General features: G+C 39.4%; 1 protein-coding gene and 1 long non-coding RNA gene across 4 annotated transcripts in view; both read right to left on the bottom strand.

Annotated features, from left to right (window-relative positions):
• LOC135197062 (uncharacterized) overlaps positions 1-4,412 on the bottom strand; it is a 6,331-nt gene extending 1,919 nt beyond the window's left edge. Inside the window, exons 1-3 of one of the 2 annotated variants that reach the window (XM_064224008.1) lie at positions 4,296-4,412; positions 2,062-2,124; positions 1,759-1,932 (exon numbers count right to left, since the gene is read on the bottom strand). In XM_064224008.1, coding sequence (XP_064080078.1) covers positions 1,759-1,932; positions 2,062-2,087 — 200 coding nt within the window. In that variant the 5' untranslated portion in view covers positions 2,088-2,124; positions 4,296-4,412. Of the gene's footprint in view, positions 1-1,758; positions 1,933-2,061; positions 2,125-2,605; positions 4,193-4,295 lie in introns of those variants that run through there. The other variant, XM_064224009.1, reaches the window with a different exon arrangement.
• A 219-nt stretch (positions 4,413-4,631) lies between these two features.
• Positions 4,632-10,839, bottom strand: LOC135197069 (uncharacterized). 2 transcript variants are annotated; one of them, XR_010310548.1, is made up of 5 exons: positions 10,707-10,839; positions 7,774-8,439; positions 6,241-7,199; positions 5,853-6,049; positions 4,632-4,646 (listed from the first exon to the last, which is right to left on the bottom strand). It is a non-coding gene; the product is annotated as an uncharacterized LOC135197069 (long non-coding RNA). The 2 variants fall into 2 exon arrangements; XR_010310547.1 differs by having other exon boundaries at positions 5,853-7,199.
• Between the last annotated feature and the right edge of the window lie 3,098 nt (positions 10,840-13,937).

The following is a 13,937-nucleotide window of genomic DNA, read 5'->3' on the forward strand; positions in this document are numbered from 1 at the left end:
AAGAATATTTTGGTTTGACCTCTCCAGTGAGATCCTGTTCCAATTTAAAATTCAGAGCTAACAGCCACGACAGTTTAATGAAATCAATCTTCTATTTTACCCTGCCCAAGGACGTCTGAATTTCTTTCAGATCACTTTATATGCTTGACAGCCACTTTCTTTCCAGAACGTAGGACAACTGGACAGCCACAATTACAGAGTACCTGTACTGTGAATGTTGCTAGTAACGATAAAAGTAGTCAACAACATCCCCAGGCATCACTTGAATAGGATTTATACTGATATTTTTTCATGTTCAAAGTGGTGATGACAAGCTCAGCTTGTTTCTCATTTTGAGGCCGATTCTCTTCTCTCTCTCTCTCTCTCTCTCTCTCTCTCTCTCTCTCTCTCTCTCTCTCTCTCTCTCTCTCTCTCTCTCTCTCTCTCTGGCTAAGTTCTCGACAGGAATATTTTGTCCGCGAGGGAGTGGCTGCTTGCGTTTTTGTACAATACGAAGCTGAGAATTCGTCTCGTGGAATTTGATTTCCATGAGAGTTGTACTGTTTGCATTTTGCTTTTTATTGCCATACTTAGCATTTTCAAGCAACCCAGCAATACACCCTATATTCATCAGGACTAGACAGCTGACCTGTTCAAAGGACCTCCCGAAACCAGCATATGCAGGTTGGATGGTTTCACTCTATTGCTGTACCACCAATTTATTCTTCCGTATAACTCAGAGATCACTACTTATTGACATATTGGAATTTCTTGCTTACCTGACAGCACGCAACTACCATGTTAGTACAGGCATTCTTCTGACCAGTCAGTTTGCAGGTTTTTATCACTATAGTTAACTTACGCCTTTTCTTTTTTTAACCTTACTGCCAGTCTCAGTCAACTAGGAGATTAGTAAGGCGTGAATATAATAAATAAGACAGTTTAAGAGACGTATAAACGCTGGTCGGCCTTTTGGTTCTATCGTAGCTCAGTCACGGAAAAGTTTCTCTTAAATTCTGTATTTGAAATAATATTGATATTACGTAATAAAAACCCCACAATTATATAGTAAATAAACTACATTACGAGAGGGTCGTTTTCTTAAAAGCTCCTCCGAAAACTACGCTCTCTCTCTCTCGATTTGCAATTTAACGTTAACACTGATGAGGTTCGAGATTGTGAATTTCTTAGCATGAATATTATTACTCAAAAAATGAACCTTATTCTCGCGGCACAAGCCGTTAATTCAGGCTTCCAAAGAATATGGCTTCCATTATCAAAAAAGTAACAGAAGATGATGGGGGAAAGCGTATCACCTATTACGGAAGAACAGATTAACAAATTAATTAATACAGAGATGAAAAGTAAATTATTAAAATACACAGTAAATAAGTTAACATTATGTCTCACCAGGTCATCTCATTAAAAAAAATGCAGCCTCCCCTGAAAATCATCGAACTGGGTTCCTGAAATTCCACATAATTTGCCCGCCCCCCCCCCTCCCCCCCCCCCTCCCCTCCCAGCAATTTCGAGGACCGATTCGGTAGTCGAGAGTTCAGCATAATGGACCCACTAACGTTTTGCATTCTGAAGTAGGATTATTCTTGTCTTGTTATATTTTCTTGATATACCATTTGGTTTTCAGTGTTGTCTTGTCAGTACCTAAACGAAATCTTGCATGGACCTTGTTTCTTTCCAAGGCAAAGAACGGCAGTTTTTGTTTTTATGTCCAGCCATCATCATAAACTGAAACTTAACTGTTTTTCTCAGCTTACTAACCTGTACAGAAGAGAGAGGGCCCTTCTCACATGAGCCTCTTCAAGCGGAGCTTTGCTTCTGAGGTCCAGCTGATACCAGATGAGGTAGCAGCCCAAGTTGTTACATAACTCGAAGCACTCTTCCCAAACCGTGGCCTTTCTGATCCATTCGCCGTTGAAGAAATCATCCTCTGAACTGTGGAAATAATATGCAGTTAGTGGGCTATTTCAGCCTTTATCGTAAACTTTCGTTTTGTTTGTTGTTAGATTTTTACCGACCCTTAACATAATGAAAAGTATTATCCAACTATCGTCAACAGTTTACCTTTGTGATGACGAAGGCAGAGACATTCTCAGATTCGAGGAGTGTGGGTCTTGCCAGTAATTCCTGCAATAAAATTGCGATATGCTGTTGATAGCGTATGACATATCGAAGGAATGTACCTATAACTACGGAAGATAAGATTTATTAAAAATGATAAGATTAGGATGGAGGGTGCGATGGAAGTTTTTGTGCTTTGGATAATACGAATTCGTCTTGTGAATGGCGACAAGTCATGACTGCAAAAGATGATTAACTTGCAACGACCCTATGCCAATTTTCGAGTACATTAAAGAATATATGATGATCATGGGATCTATGCCCACAAATACATTTCTATTTACTAACTATGCTCTTTTTTTTGTTATACTTCGAAAGAAATCTTACACTATAACATTGCTAAATGCAAGTTACAACTCTCTCTTAGTGAGCAGCTTCAATATAGTTTTGGACGAGGTTACAAAGCAAGCACATTTGACTATTATAACATTGTTATGAGTTATTATTATTGCTTGATAGTTCTTCAAATAAAGATTTGTACTTTTACCTTATGACCGCATCTATAACCTCGCTCGGTTTCGAAATTTGCTAAGCCATCTCATCACACGACAACCTGGTTATTTCACAATAAAAGAGAGAAGGAGAAAAAGAATACAATGCTTCGATCGCGAGTAAGAGTTCCTGCTTGCGATTCGGGACGTAGTACCATAACACACGCGTTCCTGTGACTTTGCATACTCCAAACAAGGACGATAAATGAATGCTTCAGCACGATTTGTGGTGCCTGTCCCTACTGGCGGGAGCTGTTTATTCCTCAAGATCATAGACAGTATTAATTGCTGAACACACTTGATTTTGTTAAATTTTGGTATCAAAAGCGCATTTGTTCTCAATAGTTGCTTCTGTTGGCCTTGAAAGTGTTATCGAAAGACTTTATCGAAAATACCTCCAGGCATTTATACCTGATATTTTGTAAGTGTGAGTCACTACATGAGGACACCTGATGGTTTGTCATCTCATGTCAGTCAGTACACGTAAGGGATTTGGCGACAAAGTTGAAACTGTGATGTATGCATCTTTTATAATATGCTTACTATTGTTATTATTATCTATCTGCCCATTTGGCGAATAAAGTGTATCTCATGCTTATATAATGAGCCAAGACTGTCCAAACCTGGTAGATAGATGTTTATTTAGTATTAATAAATATGTGTTATCATGATTGCTGTTGCTATGTGCATGCATCATCTCGTAGATATATTTCACTATTCACCGTCGACTGCACCTTGTTAGCTTTGCAGTCGCTTCTACAAATAACGGCGCAGGAAGCAACTCCTCCTACTGCTTGCGTCCATATACGGTAACCCGCATCACATCACAGCTGCAGCGAACTTTCGGGCTGAGAACTCTATCCGGTTAGGAGCAGTTAGTCCGGAACGCAAAGATCTCGGTCAAAGCTACCGAGTGCTTGTACCGATGCTTCCTTGAGACAAGAAACATGAATATATTTCTATTAATAGTTTATTACGTTAGATTATCCTATACAAAATCTGGGTAGATCTACAGTACTATTCCGAGGCGGCCTAGACTATGGCAGATGCGGTTTTCTATGCAGTTTTACCTCCTGAACAAGAATTTTAAGTAATATTTATTCGGACGACTGTAATTAACCCCCGGGGGCCAGTACTAAACACGGCGAAATACATTGGACGCCCCAATCCCTAGTGTATGTCGTATCTGCGGTTACGTTCCTTGCAGTCCGTGCGGAACTATTCTGTAGAATTACAAAAATCTGTAAAATATAAAGATGGCAATAAAGAGATTGAGAGCTTGAAGAGTGTAACTGAAACTGCGATAAACTGAGTCACGGACGACTTATTGAAATGAGGATCCCAGACGCAATTTCTGTCATTGAAGACAACGGCCCCTTTAAATCCACTGCTCAAACGGACGAAACTTAGAACTGAAAAGGTTCTTAAAGGATAAAACAACCCCGTTTTGATTTCGACGTGTCTCAAAACAGATGGGCCCAGTTTGGACTGAAACGATCCCAGAAACAGCGACACGATTCAAACTGCGCATAAACTTGTTTTTGTTTCAAGTTCAGAATGGGCAAAGCACCTCTAATGTGACACTTAAATTATTGGCAGAGCCAGGTTTCAAGCGCTCATCTTCGTCAAACCGGTCAGAATCGATTACAAATATGATTAGAAAGAAAAAAATATAAAGTGACGCACTTATGCTGCGGAGTTGCACGCTGCGGAGTTGCGTCAAGGAGGGGAGTACGCTCGTCACTGACAATATCACTTGGACCAGGCAAGACGAAGAGTCAGACATTGCTACTTCTTCTTCGTTCTTCTTCTTCTTCTTCTTCTTCTTCTTCTTCTTCTTCGTTTCTCGTTTTCTTTTTCTTTTTCTTCTTCTTCTTTTCTTCTTCTTCTCCTTGACTGCAAGATAATAAACTGCGCTCACGTAAGAGAGCGACAGATGATGAAATATGCCGAGTTTCTGAGCAACTGCAAGTCAATCGTGGCGACCTCTAAACGTCTAATTGCTTTAGATGAGTAACAGGTCATGAAGCAGATTCTCTGTTGGGAAGAACGAAGGACAAGGTAAAAAAAAAAAAAGTAAATACGCTTTAAATCAGTATCTAAACTTTACGAGGAAACCAGATAGAAACAATTATCTACGAGGAGAGATTATCTGCATCGGGCTCCCGCCAGATCTGACTACTCGACCTCTTCTGCTGTTCTTTCTGTGGTTATGTGAAGCAGCTCATTTGGACGAAGATATAAATTCCCTTCAATCTTGTTTTCACGATATAACGCCCCCAACCTGGGTTGAAGAAAATGCTCTAAAAAGACAGCGAGAAGCATTAACGATTCACACGACGCAAAAACGGAAGGGGACGGGTGAGCACAACTGAAACAACAACAACAGAATGATGTTGCTGCTAGTGAAACAGTGAAATTATGGGCGAAGTTGTTCATAACACTGTCCTACCCCCATTAATAGGGTTAACTAGTCATTACAGCAAGTAAAAGCTCTGGGGGTGACCTGCCCTTCTTGCAAGAAAGATCATAGTGAAGGAGGTGGTGATTGGTACCACGATGAATGTGTGCAGATTGGTGAAATATGCAAAAAGAACACTGCAAAATTGCAATGGCTATCCTCAAACTGCTATGACTTTGCCTGGAAATGGCGGTGTAATGATTAATTTCTTCAAGATGAATATAAGAAGCCAGGATGCCAGTGGGCGAGATTGGGCTATTATTATTTCTTGAGCAACTTTGGAGTTTCCTCCAAGTTCCATTGTTAAGACCTCTGAAAGAGTCCTAAATCTAGAGCTCGAGAAAATAATACTAGACGTTCGGTGACCATAAAAAAAATCTATGATCATTATGGCCAACAGTAGTCCGAAAATGGTTAATAATTAAAAGGACTCTTAAATTAAGATATTATTTACATTTCATTACTAAATGGTACTCAGGATTTCATTAGGTAGGGATTGATTGATGGGTAGGTACACTAAAACGTAAAATAAGTAAATATATATATTTTAATTATATATTATATATATATAGATATATATATATATATATATATATATATATATATATATATATGTATGTATGTATGTATGTATGTATGTATGTATGTATGTATATTACAATGATAAATGTCACTACTCAACTTAATATCCGCCGAGTTCGTCTCCTGGACAGCTTTGTATACAAATACCTGACGAGACTAAGCTCTCCATAGGATCTCGGCTTCACGTAGCAGTTACTTACAGACAGATGTATCCTGGAAGTCCACTGAAGGATGTAACGTATTTTATCCGTCGCCGAAAGAGGTTCCATGCAGAAATGCGAAGTCCTAGTCGGGTGTAAGGTTCCTCTGCGTATGTGAACTCTCTCGGGAGACTGAGAGTTTCCAGCCCTGTGATTGGCTTGTCAACAGCCAATCAGGAGCGTCGTAAGGGACTGGCCTAGACATCAAATGAACGGTTGATGTGAATCTACTATAATTTTAGATGTTCAAGCCCCAACTCCTGCTTTATTAGGCGTCAACTAAGAATGATTAATCAATATTTATATAAACACTATTCATACAATAATTCCGACCACTCCAAAGTAATAACAGAAGTAATACTGTTGGCAATTCAACAAAGCAAATCACCTCAGAGATGCCATCCACTTTTAGAACCTTGTGCTCCGTCTCCTTCATTTTCTGGCTGTCAGTGTGGCAGTCCAACCTCTCAAACCCCCTCTTGTCACTGTCTTCAGCGCCGAATGGCCCAGAGTGCCCCAATACTTGACCTGACTGCCTCATTATCACAAATCATAGGTCACGAAAAGGATGATTCTAATACACATAGGTGAGGTCATCTTTATGAATGGAATGGAATATAAAATTTAGGCCAAGGCCAAGCACGGGGACCTATGAGGTCATTCAGAGCTGGAAAGGACATTGAGGGTATAGGCAGGTTTGAAAGGTGGAACAGGAGGAAAATCTCGCAGTTGCACAATGAACTGATTGTTAGCGGGGGGTGAACAGCAAGACGGAAGAAAGAGATGAATGGAGGGTGGTACAACCTTTATTATAGAAAAAAAGTTACTCTACAATCACTGGTCACGAAAAGTAGTTGAGATACAGACATACACAGTCCACGAAAAAAGGTGATCGACATACACACATTACGAATTATATTAGTAGAACACTGTAGGTTTGAGGAAAGCGTTCATAACCTTACAATAGTAAGCAAAAGAAGCGTTCAAACGGGTAGTCTCTTCTGCGGCATCTTTCCAAGCAATAAGGGCTTTCCCTCGAAGAGGACCTCTTCACTGACGTCCTTTTCGAGGATGACCTCCTCAACACAACAGTGATCTCCCGAGAGACGTTAGCAGTCACGCCACTCAAGGATGACGTCTATATAGACGCCTTCCTCCTGTGGCGAGAGAGGTCCCTCAAGAAGGACGTACATCAGCTTCGAGGACGACCTCGAAAACGACTTCGTCGGGGACATCTCGAGTTGGAAGAACACTTCGAGCGTGACCTCGTCATATCCCTTCGTCTCTCTCACTGGACATCAAAATTTCTTCTATGACGTCGATCGCGTTCTTTCTTCTCTCTATGTCCTGTTCGTAGAAAGGAGAAGAGGCCGATAATAATTTCCCGGAAGAAAATATGAATGAGATTTGTCATTTGTCTACAGAAGCATTCAAGAACTAATGTGAGTAGAATTCCAGTTGTCCAAAGGCACCGTTGACCTAAGGAATACCACTGTATGTTCTTGTAACCAAGGCAGCATACAATTATATTAACACTTATTTGCATTTCATTACGATTATTATTTGTTTATCATTTGCCTTTGTTTTTTGTTTTCTGTGGAAGCTTGTTAATAATAATAATAATAATAATAATAATAATAATAATAATATAATAATAATAATAATATCAGACTTCCTACTGATAATGAGTTTAATTCTGATGGTGTTGCTCGAATATTAAACATGTAATAAATTTATTACAACACAAACTCTCTCTCTCTCTCTCTCTCTCTCTCTCTCTCTCTCTCTCTCTCTCTCTCTCTCTCTCTCTCTCTCTCTTTCGCTCTCAAAAAGAGAAAGCAAACACTTGACGCACCAAAATACAAGTAATTTCAAAATGTTTTTTTTTTTCATAATTAAATATCACTATAGCAGTCTTTACCTTCTGGGCACTAAAGCGTTTCCTTTCCCAGTCATTCAGAAGGCTCTTCATATCCTCCATGAGTCCTTTGAGGGCAGTGTTCAATTTCTTGACAGTTTCCACGGAGGGACTTCGAGGGGAAACATTCCCCATCCCTGTGTCCATCATCTCGCCCAAGCCCACGAAGAACTTCTCTCGATCGGCAATTCTGTTTGCCTGCGTCTGCATCCTGGTGCTGTCCTCTGAGAGAGTCCGCAACAATTTCCCATTCCTCGCCTTCATCTCCTTCAGCGCGTCGAGGACGGCGTCTAACCTGCCGTCGGCGAGCGTCGCGGCGGCCCTCAGACCGGCGATGCAGTCCATGGCGTGGTCCAGGTGCCGAGCCGCTCTTCTGCAATTCGCGATGCTCTCTTCGTTCAGCTTCTGACTGGACGACGATTCTCGAGACTGCTCGAGCTCGCTCACGTACTGCAGGACGTACAGCAGGTTGAAGTTCGTCCCCAGCTCACTGGCGGCCTTTGCTCGGAAGTCTTTGCGACAGATCGGGCACGATCTACAGCCGTTGGCGATCATGGCATCTATGCAAGGCGCGCAGAGGCAGTGGAAGCACGGCAGGATCTTGGGGCAGTGCGAGGCTTCGGAGAAGTCTTCGTTGCAGACGATGCATTCCTTGGATGCTCTCGAGGCCTGCAAGAATGGAGAATGCTTTCGAGTTCTTGTCTACTTCCTCTCTTTCTTTTGGTGATATTCAGTAAGAAAAAAAGACAAACAGGAAAAGAACTTCGTTTCTACGAGAATGATAATATGTATCCATCCAACTGACTTGAGCCTCTAATAATAATAATAATAATACTAATAATAATAATAACCCATAGAAACTGCGGGAAATCTTTACGTATGTTTCGGCAGCATCAACGGTTCAAACTAAAAAATGATATTTAGATTAAGTCAAAATAAAAATCACTAAACCAAGGCACAGCAGAACTCAACTGAATGAGATTTTATGGAATAATAGTAATCAATATTAATTAAAGTGCTTGAATTGAAAATGCTTATCAAAACCTTCCCCGATCTATGAGTCTGAAGTACTAAAATGCGATTGTCGGAATGGTCACATGTAAATTGGGATCCCTGCAGAGAAAGGTCCCATAAATAATCATAATGTTGTTTACAAAATTCAGAGATCTGAAGAGTGTCATGTGATTTCCTCATATCATCACCGCTGTCATGTGATTTCCTCATATTATCACCGTAAGTTGCACTCCAACGTAAATGTTCTTCGCTGTCGAACTTCTCGGTTCCAGAGGTCCTTGAGTCCTCACACCGCTGGACTGTGGAACAGGCTCCCTGAGGAAGTCGTGCAGTTGGAACTTCTTCAGAAGTTTAAGCCATGTTGCAATGCATTACTGCCCTGTTACAGTTCTTCTAGTATTTTTTAATAATTCACTTGCATTTTTATATATGTATTGATTAATTTGTTAATTTAAGTTTTATCTTTTAACAGGTGATGTCTTCTTTCTGTAATTCTCATTACCTTATGTTACCTCTTTCGAATGAACATCCTATTCTTTGGGAGCCTGAATTGCAAGTCAGTGGCCCCTTCGGTGGGCTTGTTCCGCATGAATACGGTTCATCTTCTGCATAATAATAATAATAATAATAATAAATAATAATAATAATAATAATAATAATATAAACCTGAGAGCATCAACTCTCTTACCCTGATGAAAATGCTAAGCTTGCTTCTTATGTATTACATAGGACTTTTACGTTGTAGACTCTATTATCTAAATTGCCTCTGCATTTCAGTAGATAATTCTATCAAGCAGCTCTTCTCAAGGACGTGAGAATCCACCACCTGTAAATAATTTCTGTCAATTCTGGTGAACATGATGCGCCTGGTTTATCATTGCTGTTTCCTTATCAGTTCGGCTACCAGGAACTGATATCATATCTATTGCTTACTCTAGGCAAGCGTGGATTATACTGACAGCAAATGATTGAAACTGCTTCTGCTGTTCAACAATACGCTTTTTTTATTTTTCTTGGAAATGTCATTGAAGACGTTCCCCAGAAAGGATCTTGAATGGACGAGTGGAGTGGCGAAGTATGTTTAAGCTTATATATAATTACGTATATAGTATATATATATATATATATATATATATATATATATCATATATATATATATATCTATATATATCACGGCTGGAAATGCTTCTCTGGGACTTTCTCAACGCGAGAGGTTGAGAAATTCTACAAAATGAATAGTTAAATAAATGACTGCTGCTGCTCTGCGAGGTTATAGCAGAGCAATGGACAAATTATCACCGTTTCTTATCATCGTTATTAGTACGCAGAACACAGCTGTCTTCACGGGTAAATCCCACAGGGTCCTGCTTCTTTATGTCCCCTCGTCCATTCGTCAGTATTCTCCGGATCCTGTTAGAAAATACCCTTATTCTAGAGAATAAAATGTAGTCTACATTTATGCAATATCTTCATCTCCAACATGGTCTCCCTTAGGTTGGGCTAAGATATACCCCCCACTTTCCATGGCAAATTTAATGGGGTCCAGTGGGGGGAAAACCTCTTGTCTCTTGTTTCAGCAGCTGTCCAACTTTTTCAACTTTCACCTCCATTTTGGGGGCAATTCCCTCTGGCTATAATCCTATGAGTTGCTATAAATCCAACGCACTGGTCTAGTTCCGTTTCTTTATAGTTATTCTAGTTACACTTATGAGAAACGCTCTATTTTTTGACACACTGAAAAACAAAAATGTTATTTTTCTTACTGTTGATGTTTATCGCTTACGAAAATATTGATTGTTTTAGCACTGAATTCAAAATGAATTTACCTACTTCTACACGTACTCGAGAGGACACGCACTATAAAATCTAATCTCTGACACTTCAGAAATAATCATGCTCTCTGACAGAAGAACGTAGCTCACCATAGGGCGCGCCCAAAATAAATTAGCTTCAGAAATCACCAGAGAAAATCAAGAACTGCAAAGAACGGACCAGTGCGCGCAAGGGTTTATCAAAGGTCCGAGCACTAATTACACGGAGCCAACATTAGCCGTTATCACACGCTGTTATCTTTGTTTATCTGTCATGCTCCACCACACCCATCCTCTCTCTCTCTCTCTCTCTCTCTCTCTCTCTCTCTCTCTCACACAAAACAGAATACAGGACAAGCTGCATTTCCTCCAACTTTTCAGATCTGCGTCGTAAAGAAATTAGCATCGCCAATATGAATGAGTATCGCCAAACGAGAAGAGTATCGCAAAAAGGAATGAGTATCACAAAGAGGAAATGAGGATCGCACGAGAGGAATGAGTGTCATAAAAAGGAATAATGATCGCCAGAGAGGAATGAGTATCACAAAAAGGTATGAGGATCGCAAAGAAGAATGAGGATCGCAAAAAGGACAGAATATCGCAAATATGGAATGATGATCGCAAAGAGGAATGAAGATCGCAAAGAGGATTGGTGATCGCAAAGAGGAATGAATATCGCAAAGATGGAATGAGGATTGCAAAAATGGAATGAGAGCAGTTAATTGAATTGAATACCATGTAGGTCACTGGTAGTGGATACAATAAAAGAAATTCTTGTGTTAGTTATGTCTTTTAGTTGTTTGTTTGTTTTTGTTAGCTGCATTTAATTCCTTTTTAGAAGATATTGAGAAATTATGGAAAATCAAATGAGTACGTTCGGTAAAACGTTGCATCATTAGATCTACTAATATTACTACTACTCTTGGGTAGTAGAAATTATACAAATACTGCTACAAAATATATATGTAATATATATATATACATATATATATATATATATATATATATATATAAAAATATATATAAAACTTGAAGTACCGGGGTCCTTCCTTACCTGGCTAGGGCGCTTCACCACCCATGAACGCCCCCCACCCCCCCCCACTCCCCCACCACCTAACCTAACCTAAAGCGTTATGTAACCTTACTTAACCTAACCATGGGGACTAACCTTGGTTCTTATACTTACCCAGTGCGCGTGTTAGTTTAAAAACGTTAAATAAAATTTACCCTGTAGGATACAAAGGATTCCATATGTGGTAAACTCCTAATTTGTTACCGAAATTAACGTCAGAAACCTACAAACACTGAAAATAAATAAATAAATAACAAATAATCAGAAATAATAAGTTTTTGAAAATAACGGTAGCCATCCGATGACCCACCAATGCACCGAACAAAAAAAATCTGGAGTTCCCACTCGCGTGAACTTCGAAACATAAATAAAGAACTTTAAAAAATACCAAGTCGGTAAATATTTCTATAACGGCAAATTTCTGATATAGGTACGCAATGAAATTTATTTTCGTAATAATAATAATGATAATAATAAAATAATCAATAATAAAATATAATAATAATAACAATAATATAATAATAATAAAATAAGAAACACCAGCTACTTTGCAGTAATAAGTGGTACGAGCACCAACCTGAAGGAGTGAGCTCAGAAAACGATCAGGCAAAGATCCTCTGGGACTATGGTATCAGAGCAGATAGGGTGATATGTGCAAACAGACCAGACGTGACGTTGATTGACCAAATTAAGAAGAAAGTATCACTCACTGATATCGCAATTACCATGGACACCAGAGTTAAAGAGAAAGAAAAAGGGAAAAAAATGGATAAGTATCAAGACCTGAAAATAGAAATAATAATAATAATAATAATAATAATAATAATAATAATAATAATAATAATAATAATAATAATAATAGTCATTTCTTTCCATCATTGCTGAGTTTTGGCTATTTAACCCATAGCTGGACCCTACCCCATCAGGGGTAGGTACTCATTTACAGCTGAGTAGACTGAGGAAATTATGGTAAAGATCCTTTCCCAAGGAATCAACGCCGAGGAGAGCGGTCACCCATCCAACGACTGACCAGCCCCAATGTTTGCTTTAACTTGACTTAAGTCTATTGAAGACCTAACCAACTCCTCCACGGCGCCACATATTATTATTATTCATTATTATTATTATTATTATTATTATTATTATTATTATTATTATTATTATTATTACGAAAATGGTAATGAAGAACAGTAGGAGAAGGAAAACCAACCTAAGCATGGCATGGATAGACTATAAGAAAGCCTTCGACATGATACCACACACATGGCTAATAGAATGCCTGAAAATATATGGGGCAGAGGAAAATACCATCAGCTTCCTCAAAATACAATGCGCAACTGGAAATACAATACTTACAAGCTCTGGAATAAGACTAGCAGAGGTTAATATCAGGAGAGGGATCTTCCAGGGCGACTCACTGTCCCCACTACTCTTCGGTAGAGTTACGCCAATGATTCCCATGACAAAAAGTAAGTCTACTAAAGAAGATGGATGCCGGTACCAACTCAAGAAAAGAGGCAACAAAATCAACCATCTGATGTTCATGGACGACATCAAGCTGTATGGTAAGAGCATCAAGGAAATAGATACCTAATCCAGACTGTAAGGATTGTATCTGGGGACATCAGAATGGAGTTTGGAATAGAAAAATGCGCCTTAGTCAACATACAAAAAGGCAAAGTAACGAGAACTGAAGGGATAAAGCTACCAGATGGGAGCAACATCAAACACATAGATGAGACAGGATACAAATACCTGGGAATAATGGAAGGAGGAGATATAAAAAACCAAGAGATGAAAGGACACGATCAGGAAAGAATATATGCAGAGACTCAAGGCGATACTCAAGTCAAAACTCAACGCCGGAAATATGATAAAAGCCATAAACACATGGGCAGTGCCAGTAATCAGATACAGCGCAGGAATAGTGGAATGGACGAAGGCAGAACTCCGCAGCATAGATCAGAAAAACCAGGAAACAAATGGACAATACACAAAGCACTACACCCAAGAGCAAATACGGACAGACTATACATAACACGAAAGGAAGGAGGGAGAGGACTACTAAGTATAGAGGACTGCGTCAACATTGAAAACAGAGCACTGGGGCAATATCTGAAAACCAGTGAAGACGAGTGGCTAAAGAGTGCATGGGAAGAAGGACTAATAAAAGTAGACGAAGACCCCCAGAAATATACAGAGAACAGGATAAAGACAGAAAGAACAGAGGACTGGCACAACAAACCAATGCACGGACAATACATGAGACA

The sequence above is a fragment of the Macrobrachium nipponense genome, chromosome 18, assembly GCF_015104395.2.
Source record: "Macrobrachium nipponense isolate FS-2020 chromosome 18, ASM1510439v2, whole genome shotgun sequence".
Lineage (NCBI taxonomy): Eukaryota > Metazoa > Arthropoda > Malacostraca > Decapoda > Palaemonidae > Macrobrachium > Macrobrachium nipponense.